General features: G+C 42.1%; 3 protein-coding genes across 3 annotated transcripts; 1 reads left to right on the top strand and 2 right to left on the bottom strand.

Moving 5' to 3' along the window:
- Positions 1–24: 24 nt before the first annotated feature.
- On the top strand, positions 25–408 carry LOC311231025 (histone H2A; the record flags this gene model as incomplete). Its single annotated transcript, XM_084317494.1, has 1 exon — positions 25–408. The coding sequence occupies one exon, from the start codon at positions 25–27 to the stop codon at positions 406–408; it is 384 nt and encodes a 127-aa protein (XP_084173620.1).
- An 8356-nt stretch (positions 409–8764) lies between these two features.
- Positions 8765–9139, bottom strand: LOC311231035 (histone H2B-like; the record flags this gene model as incomplete). Its single annotated transcript, XM_084317504.1, has 1 exon — positions 8765–9139. The coding sequence occupies one exon, from the start codon at positions 9137–9139 to the stop codon at positions 8765–8767; it is 375 nt and encodes a 124-aa protein (XP_084173630.1).
- An 8593-nt stretch (positions 9140–17732) lies between these two features.
- On the bottom strand, positions 17733–18044 carry LOC311231052 (histone H4; the record flags this gene model as incomplete). Its single annotated transcript, XM_084317522.1, has 1 exon — positions 17733–18044. The coding sequence occupies one exon, from the start codon at positions 18042–18044 to the stop codon at positions 17733–17735; it is 312 nt and encodes a 103-aa protein (XP_084173648.1).
- Positions 18045–21497: the final 3453 nt, after the last annotated feature.

Here is a 21497-nt window from a genome sequence, read left to right as displayed (position 1 = left end):
GTTTAACGTGAGAGAATAATAAACATGTCTGGAAGAGGCAAGACCGGAGGAAAGGCCAGAGCTAAGGCCAAGACTCGCTCCTCTCGTGCCGGGCTTCAGTTCCCCGTGGGTCGTGTCCACAGACTGCTGCGTAAAGGCAACTATGCTCATCGTGTTGGAGCCGGTGCCCCGGTTTATCTGGCCGCTGTGCTGGAATATCTGACCGCTGAGATCCTGGAGTTGGCTGGAAATGCTGCCCGTGACAACAAGAAGAGTCGTATCATCCCCCGCCATCTGCAGCTCGCCGTTCGTAACGACGAGGAGCTCAACAAACTCCTCGGAGGAGTGACCATCGCTCAGGGTGGTGTGCTGCCCAACATCCAGGCTGTCCTTCTGCCCAAGAAGACCGAGAAGGCTGCCAAGAAGTAAATTATTTAGCCTCTTCGACAAACTCCACAAAGGCTCTTTTCAGAGCCACCCACCTATTACCGAGAAAGCAATACTTCTGCAACATCTATAACCATGCTTATTATAAGTTAAGTGTATACTGTAACAGTAAGAAGCATTTTGTATGAAAGTATTATGTACTTCTGTATGACAACTATTAAAGAACTTGAACTTGAACTGTCCTCTCCACATAGAGTCGACCTGGGAGCAACTAATAATGACATCACCTCTTAAGGAATAAATTTAATCGGAATTCCATATAGAATATTTGCGGAGAAAATGTTTGCTTCTACGATAAGTGCCTTGTTTGACTCCTTATATTTACATTCGTCGAGAGCGTTCCAGCCAATTCGTTTTAATTTCACTATTTTAGATCCGATTAGATTAAAATGAATTGTCTTTAAATATAGTATAGCTGCGTGGCTTCTTGTATACGATTGGTTGAGAGGCTTTGTCGCACATTTCCCGCGCACAGGAAACTATTTGCGCGCAAAGCCATAATAACCCAACTATATATTCTCTTAGCAAAACTCCATAGCCACACTTGATATTAATTAAGCCAAGCAATAATCGACATGAAACTGCATTTTTCCAAGACAATTATTTTGTGCACCTTGATAGCGCAATGTACAGTTTCTACGTCAAATGTATATACTCTCGTTTCTAGACTATTTTTGTATCACAAACAGTACTGTATTTGCAAATCTGGTATGTCATAAATGTATAGATGTAGCAGTACTGTCTATCTGTAAGTCGTGTATTATATGTTATGATGAATTGAAAATGGGGGACCCTGATGTAAACAAGACAAAAGTCTTTCTCTGGTCTGCATCCCCTTAACAATTGTATGTATTGAGCTATACTGTACCCATTCTGCAATCTGTTAATAAAGTTTTCAATCAATCAATAGCTCTCTTGGTGACATCTGTCACTGCTTTGACTTACAATATATATATACACACACACACACATTCATATACACATCTGTCTGTACATACAGCTGCATAATCCCTTTTGCATGCATTTGGCATAACTTTTAATCATGGAAATGCCAGTATACATTTATAAGGTGAGAGATGTTTTCTGATGGTGCTGAGTCATCTCCATGAGCAGGTGTCGTCTTGTTTGGGTTATTTATTACAGATCATAAACAGATGACACAGACCGACATGGTCTCACCATGAGCTACATGTATCAGTACCTCACTGTGGTACAAGATAATAATACAAGTATGACTCTGACAACATAGTATGTTCCATTCCTTGAGCTATTTCTTCTGAATGTATCAAAAATGTAGCTGGCAGCCTACTGCACCACATTCTAATATCCTTTACTTCACAATGAGTTGAGCCCTAACAACAGAGGCCTGTATATCTGACCTATAGGCTAAACACAAACTGTAATGGTTGTGTTGTTCTGTTTCTTCCAGCATGGCTGCCTGTAACCGTTGGTAACCACCTTCAAAAGAAAATGCCTAATTTATGTGCAGTGGTAGTCGGTAAAACACTTCTGAAAAGCATGATATTACTGTTCCGTTGTGACTTCTTTATAACATTCAGTAATAAGACACAACACTATGTGTTGATATGATAATCTATACATATAATTTATACATATAGCAACCATTCCATTGCCTTTACTACACAAACATTCCGTGCAAGGCCGCTTTTGTGGTAATGCAGAACATGTTGATATGGTGCGTTTATGTTTGGTGATATGATCATGATTCATTATGAATCTACTATGTCTATTTAAACTATTGAAATACAATTAAAATAGACCAATGCAGTTATTATTTATTGTGCTAAGTGTTCAGTGTAGCAGATTTAAATCAGAAAACACAGCAGATCAGCAATGCCCAAAAAGCATGTATTGTCAACAAGCATGCAGCAGTCTAAAGTACACAGCAAACTAGTCCCCCACCCCCAAAAGGAAAATGTAGCTACGCTTCTTGTGTGAGTTATGAAATGTTTTGCAACATTAATTAATTAAATGTTAGTTGTAATTAATATAGGCCATGTGAAACCTTCCACTAATCTAAGGTAGTGATCATCCCTCATACGAAGTCGAGGTGACCCACGCTACAGGCCACCAGCAACAGTGTGTTTACCAACACCGGAAAAGCATCCATTTAAAACAAAACCCGTCACCCCAGATTACTATTCATGCTCCCAGTCTCTAGTCAGGTAGCTCGGCTCGCTGGAAAACGAGATTATGCCGGATTATAATGCAATCTAAAGAATTGTGAGACATAAATAACAGAGAAAGGTATAGCTGCGCACCATGGTGAAGGCGCAAATTGGTGGTTTGAAGCGTCCACAAACACACCAGGGGTCTCCAAATGGTTTAATTCTGATGGCACATATTTCTGCTTGCTGACCCATTTGGCGTTAAATTCCTGCAATATTCATAGTTGTGTATTTGAGCTCTTTTTTGGCGAGGAGAAAACACAAGCGGCAGAGCATTTTGGCAGCACAGAGGAGGACACGGTGGATTGAGTCTATATGGCTCTCATGTAGTGTTTAAGACCAGCCCTCTGACTGAGCTTCAATATCACAATTCTAGTTGTGTTGTATCTGAGACCGAACGAGAGAAGATGGCAGAAGTCGCTCCAGCTCCAGCTCCCGCTGCTCCGGCTAAGGCCGCTAAGAAGAAGGCAGCTCCCAAACCCAAGAAGGCAGGTCCCAGCGTCAGTGACCTGGTCGTCGAGGCAGTGTCTGCTTCTAAAGAGAGGAGCGGTGTGTCTCTGGCTGCCGTAAAGAAGGCTCTGGCTGCCGGTGGCTATGACGTGGACAAGAACAAGGCCCGCGTTAAGACCGCTGTCAAGAGTCTGGTGACAAAAGGAACCCTGGTCCAGGTCAAGGGTACCGGAGCCTCCGGCTCTTTCAAGATCAACAAGGCTGAGGTTAAAGCCAAAAAGCCTGCAAAGAAAGCTGCTCCGAAAGCCAAGAAGCCAGCAGCCAAGAAACCTGTCGTGGCCAAAAAGCCCACGAAGGCGGCAACGAAGAAGCCTGCTGCCGCCAAGAAGTCTCCCAAGAAAGTCAAGAAGGTAGCAGCCAAGAGTCCCAAGAAGGTAGCAGCCAAGAGTCCCAAGAAGGTAGCAGCCAAGAGCCCAAAGAAGGTGAAAAAGCCAGCTGCGCCCAAGAAGGCCCCAGCTAAGAAGGCTGCCAAGCCAATAGCGGCTAAGAGAGGAGCTCCCAAAAAGAGATAAGCGTTTGAACAGAACGTTGTCTTTAATACAACAAAAGGCTCTTTTAAGAGCCACCCACCACTTCCATGAAAAGCAATTATTGTACTCTAGTGTGTGGAAGTGAAGGGGGCTTATCGAAGTATATAACTTAGTATTACTTATGGGATGGTTGATTTCCACGAGTTACCTCAGATATAGGTTCTCAATTGGAGAATGTTGATTGTTATTAAGTCCGCTTTTGATTAGTGGGTCCTAACGCAGATACTTTACTGCAACGAGTTGAGCCCTTTATGTGGAAATACATGAATTGCTATCATTATGGTGCCTTTATGTCTGTGCGTAAATGACCGCTATGACACTTGGAATGACTACGGGTGATGGCCCATTAGTGGACACAGCAGATTAATGTAATTTTATTTATTCAGACCGGTTTGGATCATATGTTGGCACATAATTATGTTCCCCACTACCTCACATTAAATATCTACACAAGCAACCATTATATTATACATAACAAGTGGAACATTGACTCACAAAAGGCTCTTTTATGGACCCCCACTATTTATATGAAACAGGCACGGCTACAAAACACGACTAGTTCTACCGATTTATTTATAATGTGATTAGTGATCCAGACCAGGTAAAGAAAATGGTCTCAACGAGTCGCACCGCTTCAGATAGTTATCTCAGCGGTCAGATATTCCAGCACAGCCGCCAGATAATCCAATGTACAGTTACCCCCCACCCAACCACCTCCAATGTACAGTTCCCCCCACCCCCTCCTACCCAACCTCCTCCAATGTACAGTTTCTTTGTCAAATGTATATACTCTCTTTTTTAGACTATTTTTGTATCACAAACAATATTGTATTTGTAAATCTGGTATGTCATAAATGTATAGATGTAGCAGTATTGTCTATCTGTATGTCATGTGTGTCATATATGTTATGATGAATTGAAAATGGGGGACCCTGATGTAAACAAGACGAAAGTCTTTCTCTGGTATGCATCCCCTTAACAATTGTGTGTATTGAGCCCATTCTGCAATACAATACAGTACGGCTCAATACACACAATTGTTAACACTTTGGTTGCCTTGGGTTAAATTAATGATATACCATAGGTTGCCGGCTCTATTTGTCTATGGAGAAGTACCCCTTCTTTGCATGGCTATAACTTTTTAAATTCTATTGCTACATTGCCATTATTAGGGCCCATTCAAAGTCCTATATGTATTGTTCATTGTGTAGCAACGTTAAACTTTTTCATTCACATATTCATAGTAAAGTATGGTCTAATGTATAAGTATGTTTTCATCTCTTTCTGCAGCTTTCTCCAGAACGTGATCTATAAAGCAGTGGTTCCCAAAGTCGGGGTCGCGACCCAAAGGTGGGCCGCGAGCAGCCACGGGTGGGCCGCGAGATGATTTCCAAAAAAAAAAAAAAAAAAAAAAAAATGTTATTTATTTTTTATTTTATTTATTTTTTATTTTTTTTGTCAGGCCACTGAACTTAGAAGCAGGCCAGGACAGTGTTTCTAGTTGTATTCTATTCTATTGTATTCTAAAATGTGACTATATGGTTTTATATTAACTTAATAAATAAACAAAAACAAAAAAATCTACTTATTTCAACGAACATTTCAAACTAAATAACAGATTATGCACATAAAACGCTGAAAACAACCGAAGCAACAATAGTATTTTAATGAGGCTATTATTATTATCATTATTATTTTGCAACAAGTTAGCCCTCTCATAAATAGCACATATAAATGAATAACTAACTTGAACTAACTTAATCGGATTGAAGTGATATTTGGCTTAAAAAATCGGTCGCCTGGCAAAAAAAAAAAAAAAAAAGAAAAGCCTGACGATGTGCATTGGGCCGCGGCTCTCTGACGCCTTATTTTCTGGGTCCTGGCCTGAAAAGTTTGGGAACCCGTGATCTATAGCCCCAAATGCATTATATTGATGATGCAATACAGTTTTATGGCAATCAGCGCGATATAAAAAATTCCAACTAGACGTACTTCTAGAAGTTACTACACGTCATCTGATGTTGACCGGATGGGCTAGGGGGCGTTTATAATTCCGTGGGCAGCGTTATACCAATCATCTAATGTGGGTCAAATGTTGATAATAGCAGTTAGTATCGAAGACGGTAACTGTAACTGAGGGGTACAATTCCCTGACTGTATTAATCAAGTATTAGTATCATTAAACTACTACCGTCTTATGTACATTACTGGCCAATACCGTACACAGGTATATGATGAGAACTTCTCCACAATAACACGGTTTCCACACAAATACTCGTTTAGAATATTTATTACATCAAAGGATATTATAACAATACTTTAATTGCGCTTATAAGGCAAATAGAATGTGCATAGGCAAATCAATAATGAATATTAGTAATTATCTATGGTACTCAGGAGAGATACTGGAGATACTGAAAGGGGGGTACTACCGGTTGTAAGCCAGCAGGGGGAGGCAATGCTCTATACAAAGTCAAGGGTCCACGGAGGCGATATCACCCCTGTGTCAGCGGGGAAAGCAGCAGCTGTAATCCTAGGGTGCGCGCCGCAGATGAAGCCGTGGAGTCTCTGCTCCGACAGAGACGGGCTCGAGTGATGTCCTCACGGGCCTGTGTAGATCCCACAGTAGCAGCGGGGTAGGCGGTTCTCTGCTCCAGCAGCCACAGTCAAAGCAATAATCCTGCCGGAAGGTGGCTCTGCAATCACCGGTGTAGGTATCCTCCGTGGTGCACGGTAGTTCACAGTTGAACTTGACGTTACTATCCTTATTAGCACGCGGCAATAAGTGCTCTATGTAGACACAAAATTACCCACTTCACGTGGTCTTTGACTCGTAATGAAGGCTTTTACTAGTAGGGAGCGAACGATACGTTAAACAAACGTATTAGGATAACACGAGACTCTATCTTGGGGCGATGCGAGCCCTACTCTGCCCACGTTGCGTAGTGGGGAGAGACGTCACTTGGATAACTGGAACTGAACGAGACTGAACGGGACAAGGGACTAAGAGGAATTCTACATTTCTTGCGCCCTATTTATATGCACGGTGAACAAATAGTACCATTCGTATTTCGGTAGCCGTATTCCTACGCGGAACCGGGGCTAGTTGGGACATGTTCGTCGGCACTATTGAACTTGACTCAAGGGGCCTGTCTGCTGGCGCCAGGTTCTTGTCCAATGAGAGAATGAACTATTATGGGATGTAGTAGACTAAAGGGATATTCAGTGTATATGTACAAAGAATATACAAGGGATATCAAAACGATATACAAATATTATGCAATATATATCAATCAGTAAATACATATATTCGGTTTAATCTGACCCTTTGTAACAGTAACGTTACACGCTGAAACTCACCCCAGTCTCCGCGCGCCGTTGGGCGATCATCGTCGAGTTGAAATCTTATCATTATGGGATGTAAATTTACCCGGTCCATCTCCAGCTTGTATAATGGTATATACGTCCAAATCATGTTGTTTATAGAGTTATTGGCAATCGATCACTGTGTAGTGTGACGAGCCAGAGTCGCGGGACCTATAGCGAGCGCCGGAAGTACTACGGTCGTCTAGGACAACCTCTATTCAACATCCTGTTTGGCGATTGCGCCGATCGGCCACCAGATGGCGCTCCTGAACCGCCAGAGAGCGCAGTGGGTCCTGCTGGTGGATCTCAGGCCAGCGGAGGGGACATATGAATCCGATCGCAGATTTTTGAAATATTCATATAAGGACGCTGTACAGCGTCCCCCGGCAACTTGAGCATGGCCAGCAATGACGTGAAAAGACGTTTCATGGCAGTCAAAGTGTTAAGGGGATGCAGACCAGAAAAAGACGTTTGTCTTGTTTACATCAGGGTCCCCCATTTCCATTTAGAAACATCTCTTACAAAAATGTATCCTGGCATTCCTATGATAACAAATTATGCCATGTACCATTGATATCATGGTTTAAAATGGACTATACCATGTTATAAGCATGTTATTAATGGTTCCATTACATTTACTATATGGCTGTACCATGGTAAATAATTTGTATGACTGGTACCATGGTAAAACAGAAAATATTTTTTTGTAAGGGCAGATTCAGAGCACCTTGTGAAACATAAAAGCAACTATTGAGCTGCTGATCAGTTTGATCAAAAGTGTCCTTATTAGTAAATACTGTTCAGAAAAGTTAGGCCCTAATCTGTGATTTTATGTTGTACGACATGTTGTCTAGAGAAATTGTGACTAGATTTGAAGCATTAACATTACGAGTGGAGAGAGCATGGTGTGGTTTATCAGGGGATGCCTGTTGAGCAGAGTAACCTTTCAGCCAGATGTGGAGGCTATGTATCCTGCTAAACATGGAGAGAGAGGGGACCGGAGATGATAAGTATTGCTGAGGGTTACTTAATTTATGAAGTCAGATTTTAGACTTCTGATTGCTGGAGTTTGATGTCAACAATAACGTTATAAAATGTTATTGTTGTTGTAATAATACATTTAACATACAATGCAAGGTTGTAAATTGTACAGAAATATACAGAGCTCATATGATCAAATAATGAATACTATTTGCACTTGACTGTTGGAAATCATAGGACGTGTGTTTGGCTATGGGGTAGTTCATCTTTTTCATTATAATTAAATGAGCCTGGAATGTATTATTTTTGGAATAGCATTTCCACTTTGAAAATGCTAAAATAAACATTATCCATGTGTATTATAAAGTCCAATAATGTATTATTGATCAAGGTTCTAATACGGCAGGTGATATATTAATTTACTGTATACGTGTGATGTACTAAGCTAGTCTATCCAATTTAGCTACTTTTCAACAACCTAAAATCACAGGATTTTGTAGTAAATATAATTTGCAACTTAGCCATCCAAACTATGATTAGTTGTAAGTAATTTATTAATCAATAAGTATCATAATTTATACAACTTCATCTCCCGACAGAACCCCCTACCATGATAATAACTGTTCAAACGAAAGGCAATACCCGGCACTCAACCACTTTGATGAACAGCGCGATCATGAGAATAATAGGAACAACTCTCTCAGGACAGAGTGGGTGGCTCTTAAAAGAGCCGTTGGGTTAATCTTCAGTGAACAGGGTGGTTTACTTGGAGCTTGTGTACTTGGTCACAGCCTTGGTTCCCTCAGACACAGCGTGCTTCGCCAGCTCACCGGGCAGCAGCAGACGCACAGCGGTCTGGATCTCCCTGGAGGTGATGGTGCGACGCTTGTTGTAGAGAGCCAGGCGCGAGGCTTCTCCAGCGATGCGCTCAAAGATGTCGTTAACGAAGGAGTTCATGATCCCCATGGCCTTGGAGGAAACGCCGGTGTCGGGATGAACCTGCTTCAGGACTTTGTAAATGTAGATGGCATAACTCTCCTTCCTGGACTTTCTGCGCTTCTTGCCTCCCTTTGCAGCGGTCTTGGTGACGGCCTTCTTGGAGCCCTTCTTGGGCGCTGGCTTGGCTGGTTCAGGCATATTCGACGGCTGATCAGACTCGAATGGTGACGGTCGCTTACGGTTTCCTGCCTTATTTGTAGGAGGTTGATGCAAATAGTACTACGTGGCTTCTACGATACGATTCGTCGGGCGTGGCGCACGTGTGTAAAGCTAATTGAAGTTAAGTTCTCATTTAGCCAGTAGAGGGCAGAATAGTTTCAGCCATGAGTTTGTTCTGCTTTACTCTCTTAAATTAAACGAGTATCTATAAATGAGTACTACTACTAATAATAATGCTGATCAGGTGTTACAGGTATAAAGACACTATGGTAGTAAGTCATACTGGCCAGTGATATAAGGTAAGGGATATATTATATAGTCACACAAGTATATAAAAAAGATTATATGAATATAGAATATAGTTTGAGGTAGGTGTGTAAGGCAGTTATAGACAGTGAAATGCAGGAGTTTGAACAGTATGGATAACATATCCTAAAGTATAGGCAATCAGGTATAGGCACTATTAACTTTTAACTATTATTTAACTGACTAGAAGTTTTCCCAATATGAAGTACTTCATGTATAATAATGACTCACTTTCTAAATTCTAACAGAACTACAAGACAGCAATGGAGTTCTGGACTAAATCACAGTCATTAAAAAAATAATGCAGTGATGCTTCCTGTTACAACCTGCTTTTCAAGATATAATATTGATATTGAAACCAAAATTGTATTATGTCTGATTAGCACTAGTACTCATTTATACATGTACTCCAGTTTAATCACTTATACATTGTATATTGCACTTTACTTTTGTATTTGCACTCAAGTTATTTTTGTTGTACTGTACTTGCCCTGTATGATGGCAATACATTTTAATCTTTAAAAAAGACAGTCAGGGGTCTTTGAGAGGGTTCCAGGTGGTACCCCAGCTAAATGAGTGTTCATTTCACTATAATTTAACAGCAATAGAGTTCTGGACTAAATCAGTTATTCAAAATAATGCAGCAATGCTTTCTGTTAAAAGCTGCTTTTCTAGATCAAGATTGATATTGAAACTAGCTTTAGTTTTTGTATATATTTTTTGGAATTCCATATAGAATATGTATGTGGAGAAAAGTTGCTTCTACCATAATTGCCTTGTTTGACTCCTTATATCCTGTTGACATGTACATTTGTCATTGAGCATGTTCTAGCCAAATTAGTGTTTTAATTTCACTATTTTAGATTATATAAAAAGAAAATCATTATACAGCACAAGTATAGTACAACGGAAATAAATTGGTGTCTAACTAGAGTGTAACAGTAAAGTGCAATAGGATTAAACTGGAGTATATATAAATGAGTATACTGAGTAATAATGCTGATCAGATGTGTATGTACAGATGTGTATGTACAGTGTACAGTTATAAAGACACTGTGATAGTAAGTTAAGGGATATATAGTCTATATGCAGATGTTTTCAGACAGAAGTGGATATATGTATACATGTAGTATTATTGTACATGCTATCACAAGTTACATGGGTAGAACATAATGAGGTCGGTAGTGATTACAGTGTAAGGCAGTAGTATAGGCATCAGAGATTGAACAGTAAGGATAACATATTATTGACCTAGAGTATAGGATGTTAACTATTAATTCAACCGACTAGAAGTCACAAAACATAAGCATTAGTAGATTTGCTTCTATCCACCATTAAACAATGGATTTATACGAGGGAATGTGCCATTTCAGGGATAGTAGTGGTTGGCTCTAAAAAGAGCCTTTTGTGTGTTTTAGACAGTAACGCGTAAGACCTTCACTTCCTCTTGGATGCCGTCCTCGTGGGCTTCGCGGCTTTGGGCTTGGCAGCCTTCTTCGCGGGGGCTTTCTTGGCTACGGGCTTCTTCACGGCCTTCTTGGGGCTCTTGGCTGCCACCTTCTTGGGGCTCTTGGTTGCCACCTTCTTGGGACTCACTTTCTTGGGGCTCTTGGCTGCCACCTTCTTGGGGCTCTTGGCTTTGACTGCAGGCTTATTTGTCTTTGGAGACTTTTTAGCCACAACCTTCTTAGCCGCAGCAAGTTTCTTCACTGGCGCTTTCTTAGCTTTCGGAGCTGCTTTCTTGGCTTCAGCCTTGTTGATTTTGAAGGAGCCGGAGGCACCGGTACCCTTGAGCTGGACAAGAGTGCCCTTTAACACCAAGCTCTTCACAGCGGTCTTCACACGTGAATTATTCTTCTCCACGTCGTAGCCACCGGCAGCCAGAGCCTTCTTTACCGCAGCCAGGGACACGCCGCTCCTCTCTTTAGAGGCAGATACCGCCTCGAGGACGAGTTCTGCGGCGCTGGGACCTGCTGCCTTCTTCGGCTTGGAGGCAGCTTTCTTCCTGGGGACTTTAGCCGGAGGGGCAGCGGCTGGAGCGACTTCTGCCATAGTTCTCTTCTATCGTCTGATCAACACGAAATGAAAGAAATAGTCCGAGCTGACTGGTAGTGGAGCTGGGACAGGGGGTTGGCAATAGGGTCCAGCTGCAGACTCGGAGCCTCGAGGTCCAGATTGGTACTTCCGACCGCCACAGGACTTCCGACCGCCACAGGACTAATGCGGAAGTATCTCGAAGTACGTCTGACGTTTCTCTTCATAAAATAATATAAAATCAGCAGCATGGGGAGGGCCGGGGGGAGGGGAGGTACAGGTAGTAGAAGACATAGAGGTACAGGTCACATAATTATAGTACAGTGGAGAAGTAAAAATGGAATAAAAAGGCAGTGTAAACAATATACAATATTATTAACTCTAATAATAACACGCCTCGCGGGCTCATTATAATACGAGTCACATAATTATAGTACAGTGGAGAAGTAAAAATGGAATAAAAAGGCAGTGTAAACAATATACAATATTATTAACTCTAATAATAACACGCCTCGCGGGCTCATTATAATACGAGAGCCGTGGGTCTGCATTGTATAGAGCGGATCCCCCGGCCGTATTCAAGCGCTGGAGCGCTTTGCGATGGATCAAACTGTATTAATATAGTAGTAATAATAGTAGTTGGCTAGTTGCGCGCTTCTGGCCACCTCCCGCAGTGCGCGCATACACACATACTGTCTGTAGCTATACAGTACGTGCAAAATTAATTGTCAAGAGCCTCATCTCATCTGGCTCTGCAAATAGATCTAGAGTCTGAATATCATATAATAGCCTGCTGATGATCTCTCTCGAGTCAAATCCATTCTGAGAACGGAATGCAGTGCCCGCGACGAGGGTCTTGATTGATTGATTGATTGATTGATTGATTGATTGATTGATTGAAAATTGTATTAACAGATCATGCTGGACCTACAAAAGGCCTTTGACACTGTCAATCACTCCATTCTTGATTGAACATTTTATTAACAGATTGCAGAATGGGTACAGTACAGTACAGCTCAATACACACAATTGTTAAGGGGATGCAGACCAGAGAAAGACTTTCGCCTTGGGGGGGGGGGTCGGGTAGGAGGGGTGGGGGACACTGTACAACTGTACAAGCAAAACTGTACATTGGAATATTGACAAAACCATACTTGGTCATTTACTGTACATTGGAGGGGGTTGGGTTACAACACAGGAGCAGAGTATAAACAACAGTACAGGAATGAGAAACAGTACTGTACTGTTGTTTATACTCTGCTCCTGTGTTGTAACCCAACCCCCTCCAATGTACAGTAAATGACCAAGTATGGTTGTCAATATTCCAATGTACAGTTTTGCTTGTACAGTTGTACAGTGTGTGTCGTCCCCCCACCCCCACCCCCCCCCCCCCCCCCCCCAACCACCTCCAATGTACAGTCCCCCCCCCCCACCTACCCAACCTCCTCCAATGTACAGTTTCTACGTCAATGTATATACTCTCTTTTCTGGACTCTTTTTGTATCACAAACAATACTGTATTTGCAAATCTGGTATGTCATAAATGTCCTGATGAATTGAAAATGGGGGACCCTGATGTAAACAAGACGAAAGTCTTTCTCTGGTCTGCATCCCCTTAACAATTGTGTGTATTGAGCTGTACTGTACTGTACCCATTCTGCAATCTGTTAATAAAATGTTCAATCAAGAATGGAGTGATTGACAGTGTCAAAGGCCTTTTGTAGGTCCAGCATGATCTGTTAATACAATTTTCAATCAATCAATCAATCAATCAATCAAGACCCTCGTCGCGGGCACTGCATTCCGTTCTCAGAATGGATTTGACTCGAGAGAGAGAGATCATCAGCAGGCTATTATATGATATTCAGACTCTAGATCTATTTGCAGAGCCAGATGAGATGAGGCTCTTGACAATTAATTTTGCACGTACTGTATAGCTACAGACAGTATGTGTGTATGCGCGCACTGCGGGAGGTGGCCAGAAGCGCGCAACTAGCCAACTACTATTATTACTACTATATTAATACAGTTTGATCAATCGCAAAGCGCTCCAGCGCTTGAATACGGCCGGGGGATCCGCTCTATACAATGCAGACCCACGGCTCTCGTATTATAATGAGCCCGCGAGGCGTGTTATTATTAGAGTTAATAATATTGTATATTGTTTACACTGCCTTTTTATTCCATTTTTACTTCTCCACTGTACTATAATTATGTGACTCGTATTATAATGAGCCCGCGAGGCGTGTTATTATTAGAGTTAATAATATTGTATATTGTTTACACTGCCTTTTTATTCCATTTTTACTTCTCCACTGTACTATAATTATGTGACCTGTACCTCTATGTCTTCTACTACCTGTACCTCCCCTCCCCCGGCCCTCCCCATGCTGCTGATTTTATATTATTTTATGAAGAGATACGTCAGACGTACTTCGAGATACTTCCGCATTAGTCCTGTGGCGGTCGGAAGTCCTGTGGCGGTCGGAAGTACCAATCTGGACCTCGAGGCTCCGAGTCTGCAGCTCGACCCTACTCGGGGTTGGTCTTAAATACTACATGAGAGCCATGCAGACTCAACCCACCCTGTCTACAACGCTGCAGCTGAAAAGCTCTGCTACTTGTGTTTTCTTCTCGCCAAAACGGGCTAAAATACAAACGTGGGAACATAGTTGAAATCTAACACCTAATGGGTCAGTTAGCACAAGCATGTCCCATTAGAATAAAACCATCTGGAGAGCCGTGGTTAGTTTGGACACGTTCCAACGCTCTCCTTTCCGTCGTCACATGGTGCAGTGAGCAGCAACTTGTCTCAGTATTTTGCTTTTTAAATGGTTTAAATGTCATTATAATCCAGTCAGTACTCGTTCCCCAGTGAGTCGAGCTGCCTGGTGAGGGACTGGCAGTAAAACAAGGCATCTGGTGTCATGCTTTTCGTTATAAACTTGTACTTTCTCACTGCTGGTAAACACAATCATTGCTGGCGTCGGCATGATATGTGTTACCTCGTCTTCTGTGGAAGATTACCACTTCTGTGGAAGGCTTTATGTAGCTCATGATGAATTAAATCTACAATTACTTTTATGAAGATTAAAAAAAAATACACAAGGAAGGTACAATGTAACTTTCTTTTTGGGAGAGACTCGCCCATATTGTCAAACTGCTGCGTGCTGATTGATTGATTGATTGAAAAGTTTATTAACAGATTGCAGAATGGGTACAGTACAGTACAGCTCAATACATACAATTGTTAAGGGGATGCAGACCAGAGAAAGACTTTCGACTTGTTTACATCAGGGTCCCCCATTTTCAATTCATCATAACATATATGACATACATGACATACAGATAGACAGTACTGCTACATCTATACATTTATGACATATCAGATTTGCAAATACAGTACTGTTTGTGATACAAAAGTGTCCAGAAAAGGAGTGTATATACATTTGGCATAGAAACTGTACATTGGAGGAGGTTGGTTGGGTGGGGTGGGGTTGGGTGGGTTGGGTGAGGGCTGTACATTGGAGGTGGGGGGGGGGGGGGGGGGGGGGGTTGGGAAGGGGACACACACACATTTTACACTGTACATTGGAATATTGACAAAGCCTTACTTGGTCATTTACTGTACAACTAGGTTAGGACATTTGTAGGGGCCAGTTTCGAATTGCAGTCTCACGTAGGTGTTTTTTGAGAGTGTTTTTGAAGGTGGGTAGTGATTCACATTCCTTTACAGCTTTAGGCAGGGCGTTCCACATTGATGTGGCATAATTGCGAAACGTGTTTAGTCCCTTGTTTGATCCGAATCTGGGTTTTACATGATTTGTGGAGCTCCCTCTGGTGTTGTGATCGTGGTATTCACTGACCTTTGGGAAGTATTTTGACATGTACATGGGTACCTTGGTCGCGTAGTGTATCTTGTAGACCAGGCCCATTGCAAGTTGCTGTACTCTGTCGTCTACTCTAAGCCATCCTAGGTTGTCAAAGTGGGCAGTGCTGTCGATTAAAGCCCAGACGGAAAGCTTAACAATGAAAAAAATCTGTTTCAATTACATGTCAATAGTAATAATAGGCAAAAGTTAGTTAGTAATAAAGCATACGAGTCATAATAATAACAGCTGGCGCAACAGGGGGAATAAAACGTGTCACGCTCTGACCAGTCATCCCAACGGTGCTAATGCAGTCATTGCGCGTAATTACGCATGCACATTATGACATACATTTCAATATGTTTCCAATTGATAGGACTCAGTTGGTTGTTGCAAAAGGGTATTTTGCACTGTTGTGAAGTATGGTAGTCTGTCTGCTACATGTTATTGTCCTCTCTGGTAAACAAGAATACCCTGAAGACTCTGGCAGGAGCACCCATTCAAGGGTACTACGACTATGCTTGCACCTCATGGTACCAAAGCACCTCAAAGGCGCTAAAAACAAGATTACAAACATCACAAAACAAACTGGTCAGACTACCTCACCCCTGCCCACTTTGACTACCTAGGATGGCTTAGAGTAGACGACAGAGTACAGCAACTTGCAATGGGCCTGGTCTACAAGATACACTATACGACTAATGTATGTATATTTCTCTCCCACCCACCCACCCCCTCCTAATGTACAGTCTCCTCCTCATCATACTGTCAGGATCTATGGGTAACAGTACTGTATATTTGCATATCATATATGTCACAAATGTAACAGTACTATATACCTGTATGTCATGTATGTCCCTATGTCATAAATGTCATGATGTCATGTATGTTGTGTAATGTCATAAATGTCACTATGAATTGAAAATGGGGGACCCTGATGTAAACAAGACAAACGTCTTTCTCTGGTCTGCATCCCCTTAACAATTGTATGTATTGAGCCGTACTGTATTGTACCCATTCTGCAATCTGTTAAATAAAGTTTTCATTCATTAACTTCATTAACTTGATGATGCTGCAATGTAAAAGTTATAACACAGAGTGGTACAGAGGTAGACGACTTGCAGGTGTGTATAAACTGAATGCTGTGTACAGCAAATACATTATTTCCACCCCTGAAAATTCGCTGTATCTTCTATTTATTAAGTTCCTATTACTGCATATTCTGCACAGCAGTGACAATTCTGATATTCTATTTGTGATCCTTGCCTCATTGCATTTAATTAAACATCACCTACAGTCTCATCACAGAAGGCTGTTATATACTTGTTTAACCATCCTGTTTACAACCTTCCTGTCAAACATTTGCTTTCTTTTATCATTAATTCCACCACATACGTCTGTGGTGATTCATGTAAAATCTGACTAGATAGAACACCAATGGGTGAGACTATAATACAGTATATTACTACAAGGTCGCAAATAGACCTGATTGTGAATATTTCAACCAAATATTCACTTTATTTTCTGCCGTCGAATCAATACCTTCATTAATTTACATAAACACATAGAAAGGCTCCTAAAGTCCCGTGGCCTCTAATGAGATCCTTGAACAGACACACCTTTTAAAAACTAATTGAACACACACAATATGCACATACACTTATATTTACATTTAGTCATTTAGCTGACGCTTTTATCCAAAGTGACTTACAACTTACAAGTTCTGTACGACAAGCCATCAGGAAGGGCACAACTCTATCAGCTGAGCAACAATGTTCATCAAAGTGTTGAGTGCTACAGTGTAGGTTAGTTGATGTAAGTTGATGTCTTATATGTAAGACACTTTCTGTAAATCATTTACTATTTTATTTAATCTGATTTTATGTTATCTTACCCATTGTTACCATTCTTGTATGCATTGTTGGGTCTGAGCTCGAAACACACTTGTCATTAGCTGCAATGTCCCTGTATTGTAGTGTATTTGACCAAAATAACTTTAACTTGAATTTGAGATCCAGTTCTGTCGTCCGTTTACAGTATTGCTCAGACCAGTGTCAAAAGAGCTAGTATCTTAAATGCATTTATATGTTCAGATCAAATAGCCATCCCTCATAACTAGGCTACTTCTCTTCTCAGGCTTAAGACATTTTTAATGATCTGTATGCAATTTTCACGTTCTGTCCTGTACACGTCATAATATATAGATACGTATATAATTGTGCATTGTCCAAGGCGTACATATCTAGCAGCTAAGGAGGAATCTTATTCTGAGACGCAACATGGAATCGACTCAATTCTAGTAAGATGTGTGTGGCTCTGAAAAGAGCCTTTGGGTCTTGGGATAGTTTGGATAGAATAGAAGTTTAGCCGCCGAAGCCGTACAGAGTGCGTCCCTGTCTCTTCAGAGCATAGACCACATCCATGGCTGTGACGGTCTTCCTCTTGGCGTGTTCGGTGTAGGTGACGGCATCACGGATCACGTTCTCCAGGAAGACCTTCAGCACACCACGAGTTTCCTCGTAGATCAGACCAGAGATGCGCTTCACTCCTCCGCGGCGCGCCAGGCGACGGATGGCGGGTTTGGTGATTCCCTGGATGTTGTCACGGAGAACTTTACGGTGACGCTTGGCGCCTCCTTTTCCGAGCCCCTTTCCTCCCTTTCCACGACCAGACATTTTCTTCAGGGGATGAGTTCCAAACAAATGAAAAGAAGTAATGACAAGCAAATGCAAAGCCCTCTGAATATAAATACTGTCTGAGGACGTAAAAGAAGACTGAGAGACCGCGTCATGCTGGGCGTGGTCAAAAGCTGCAGCCCATAATACCCCCCCTTCTCACACACTTAGTTTTGACCATAGGACTGGTGTCACGTGATCATTCGTTCATGAGTTCCTCGTGGCAGCTGGGTTCACATGGTTGCACTTATTCAATTTATCTCTCCAGTGGTTCCCAAACTGTGGTGCGCGCACCCTAGGTGGTGCGTGACATGAAAAGACTAATGGCGTTATTTTACTAATAAATATATATAATATACATTATTTCAAATGGGGATTTCCACTGTGTAAATCATGAAATTCAAGAAACGTTTTAATAAAAAACGTACGTTTGAATAATAATAATAATAAACAATGTCTCAGGCGAGGTGCGCTTCGTCTGTGCTGATGCGCTCCGCTCTGCCTGGAGTCGCCCTACCCAAAGCTGTAAAGGAATGTGGATCACTACCCACTTTCAAAACCTCTCTCAAGGGACACCTACGGGAGACTGCAATTCAACACTGGCCCCTGTAAATATCCTAACCCAACCCCCTCCAATGTTGAGTCATTTACCTAGTATGGTTTTGTCAATAGTCCAATGTACAATTTTGTTTGTTTGTACAGTGTCCCCCCCCCCCCCCTCAATGTACAGTTTTGCTTGTTTATACAGTGTGCCCCCCCCCCCCCCCAACCACCTCCAATGTAAATTACCCAGTATGGTTGTCAATATCCCAACGTACCCAACCCCCCCCCCACCCAACCTCCTCCAATGTACAGTTTCCACGTCAAATGTATATACTCCCTTTTTCTGACTCCTTCTGTATCACAAACAGTACTGTATTTGCAAATCTGGTATGTCATAAATGTATAGATGTAGCAGTACTGACTATCTGTATGTCATGTATGTCATATATGTCCTGATGAATTGAAAATGGGGGACCCTGATGTAAACAAGACGAAAGACTTTCTCTGGTCTGCATCCCCTTAACAATTGTGTGTATTGAGCTGTACTGTATTGTACCCATTCTGCAATCTGTTAATAAAGTGTTCAATCAATCAATCAATCAGTCTCCTCAGGTCTCCTAATATGCTGGCTTAACAGCGGGCCGATGACAGTAGCGAGCGCAAGCCAGTGCACATAATAACTTCCTGCCAAAACTGACTTGAGTGAGGTCAGTGAGCGCGAAAGATAGAGTCAGGTAAAATATAATAATCACTTCTTTGAGACGTGGTGGTTAGCAGCCTGGTAGGCCATCATGATGATGATCCAGATCCACAACCGTCGGCGGTAACGGTAAATGATCTCGGGACTGAGCATCCCAAACAAATGGTTTTACAACCATACCCTGCCAGCATTTTTAGCGGTAGGAAACGGTCATTTGTAGCAACGTGGTTCCAAAACAGAGACATTAACTTTCGGCGCCTCCACCGCAATGTGCGAGAACTCGTTCTCAACGCTACAGAACGTTTTTTCGGATCACAGGCGGGCAATGCTCCACAGACGAAAGGCCCAATTGGTTCAGCTGGCGTTTGAGAAGGACCTCACGCAAAAATGTACCACGGAATGGAAGGACACTGTTCTGAGGAGATTCAGTGCCACGACCCGCCGCCTACAACTCTTTTAATCGGCAAGTCATATACACTGTTATTATTAATAATAATTGAATGTAAAGCCCAGCCTCTGGCTTATTATTTCATACTGTTTCATTTAAGCTGCCTTGCCCCTTGGCCCTTGTCAGTATTAATAATACGAAAATGAAATACGTGATCTTTCACTTATTAATGAATGTAAAGCCCAGCCTCGGGCTTATTTCATATTTGTGTGTGCGCAAGATGCCAGTGTGTTTGTGACGTGACGTGCGAGAGAGAAAGAGAGAGAGAGAGAGAGACTTATAAGAGACTTATCTCTTATGCCTGCAGTGCACTCATATTTTGAAATGCGTGTTGGTTTGCGGGAAATGCGTTTTCTGAAGCCTATTTTATGCCCCCCCCCCCCCCCCCGAAATTACAATATGCCCTCCGTTAAATTCGTTCTGACGCCGACACTGGGGGTGCGCGAGCTAGGTCGGGAGGTGACAGGGGGTGCACGGCGAAAAAAGTTTGGGAACCGCTGATCTATCCCATTAGTTTGCCCCAGATGCTTGTCTGGGGTCCATTTTGGTTGGTCTGCATGCTTTCTCGGTTTCCAAAATGGTTGGTCAGTGTGGTCTGGTACTGTCCATGGTGCTGAAATAGCGCCATTTAGATTCACAGTGCCTACAAGTAGTTCAAGTTTGCTTTTATTTGTCATGTATAAAGTACATGTACATTACAGTGTATGCTTGGTTCTTTATGAGCCCCTGAGAATGTGCTTCAAGCAGTAAAATAAAAAGTAAGTAAAAGAGGAATAAAGACCCAACACTATACAGATATACAATACAACTAAAGAACAACCTAAGTACCAATGAGGTACACAAATGCAAACTTTTAAAAATGCTAAATGCAAAGATGAGGTATGGATGTAGTGCAAATCTCTTTATTAAATAGATCAAATATGGTGTAGTGATAAAGTGTTCAAAGTGTCTAAAGTGAGTGCTTGTATAGTGAGTGTGTGCATGTGGATGTGTGTGCAATGTATGTATACAGGTTAATGTTGCATAGAGTCATTGAGCATCCTGATGGCCTGGGGATAGAAGCTCCTTCTGAGTCTCTCTGTACTGCCCATGAGCAGGGCACGAAATTAGAGCCCGCCACCCGCCAATGGCGGGCAGATTTTACGTTTGGCGAGTGACACTGAGAGGTCTGCCCGCCACCTGGCGTGTAGTTCATATCGATACTCTTATTTTGAAAATCCTGTGCGGGTCTCATTTACGCCCCAAGCGCAGCTCCAGTCATAATATCGATGGCTCCGGCAGTTAGCAACGTTCGGTTCATATGATACTCTTATTTTGAAAAAACCCGTGGCAACGAGTCATATCCGCCCCAGTCTGTGCTTCTGCTCGTATCAACACAGAGGCAGTCTGCTCTATTGCGGACCTCCGTGAGCTAACGTTACTGTTTAAACAATGACCCAGTCAACTATTCACTTTTAGTTTAATACACAAGGCATTGTCTTAACGTTATCTAGCTGGCTAGCTACTGATAGCTGCTGATATCAACAAATGCTCCAGCAATAGTCGAGTGCATAATACCTCCGTTAACTCGGTAGCCAATGTTAGCTCACGTTAGCTCTATATGTCCCAGTAAACGAAATAGTTCACTGAGGCGTTGTCTTAACGTTATCTAGCCGGCTAGCAGTAGCTACAGATAGCTGCTGATATCAATGTCTTATAACATTGATTCGATGCGTATTCGAGCCCCTGGCTTCCATCGCATGAGGGCAATGTTGTATGTGAT

Source organism: Notolepis coatsorum, assembly GCF_963971535.1.
Source record: "Notolepis coatsorum genome assembly, chromosome: 6".
In the NCBI taxonomy this organism is placed as follows: Eukaryota; Metazoa; Chordata; class Actinopteri; order Aulopiformes; family Paralepididae; genus Notolepis; species Notolepis coatsorum.
This window is presented reverse-complemented; position numbering and strand designations above follow the sequence as displayed.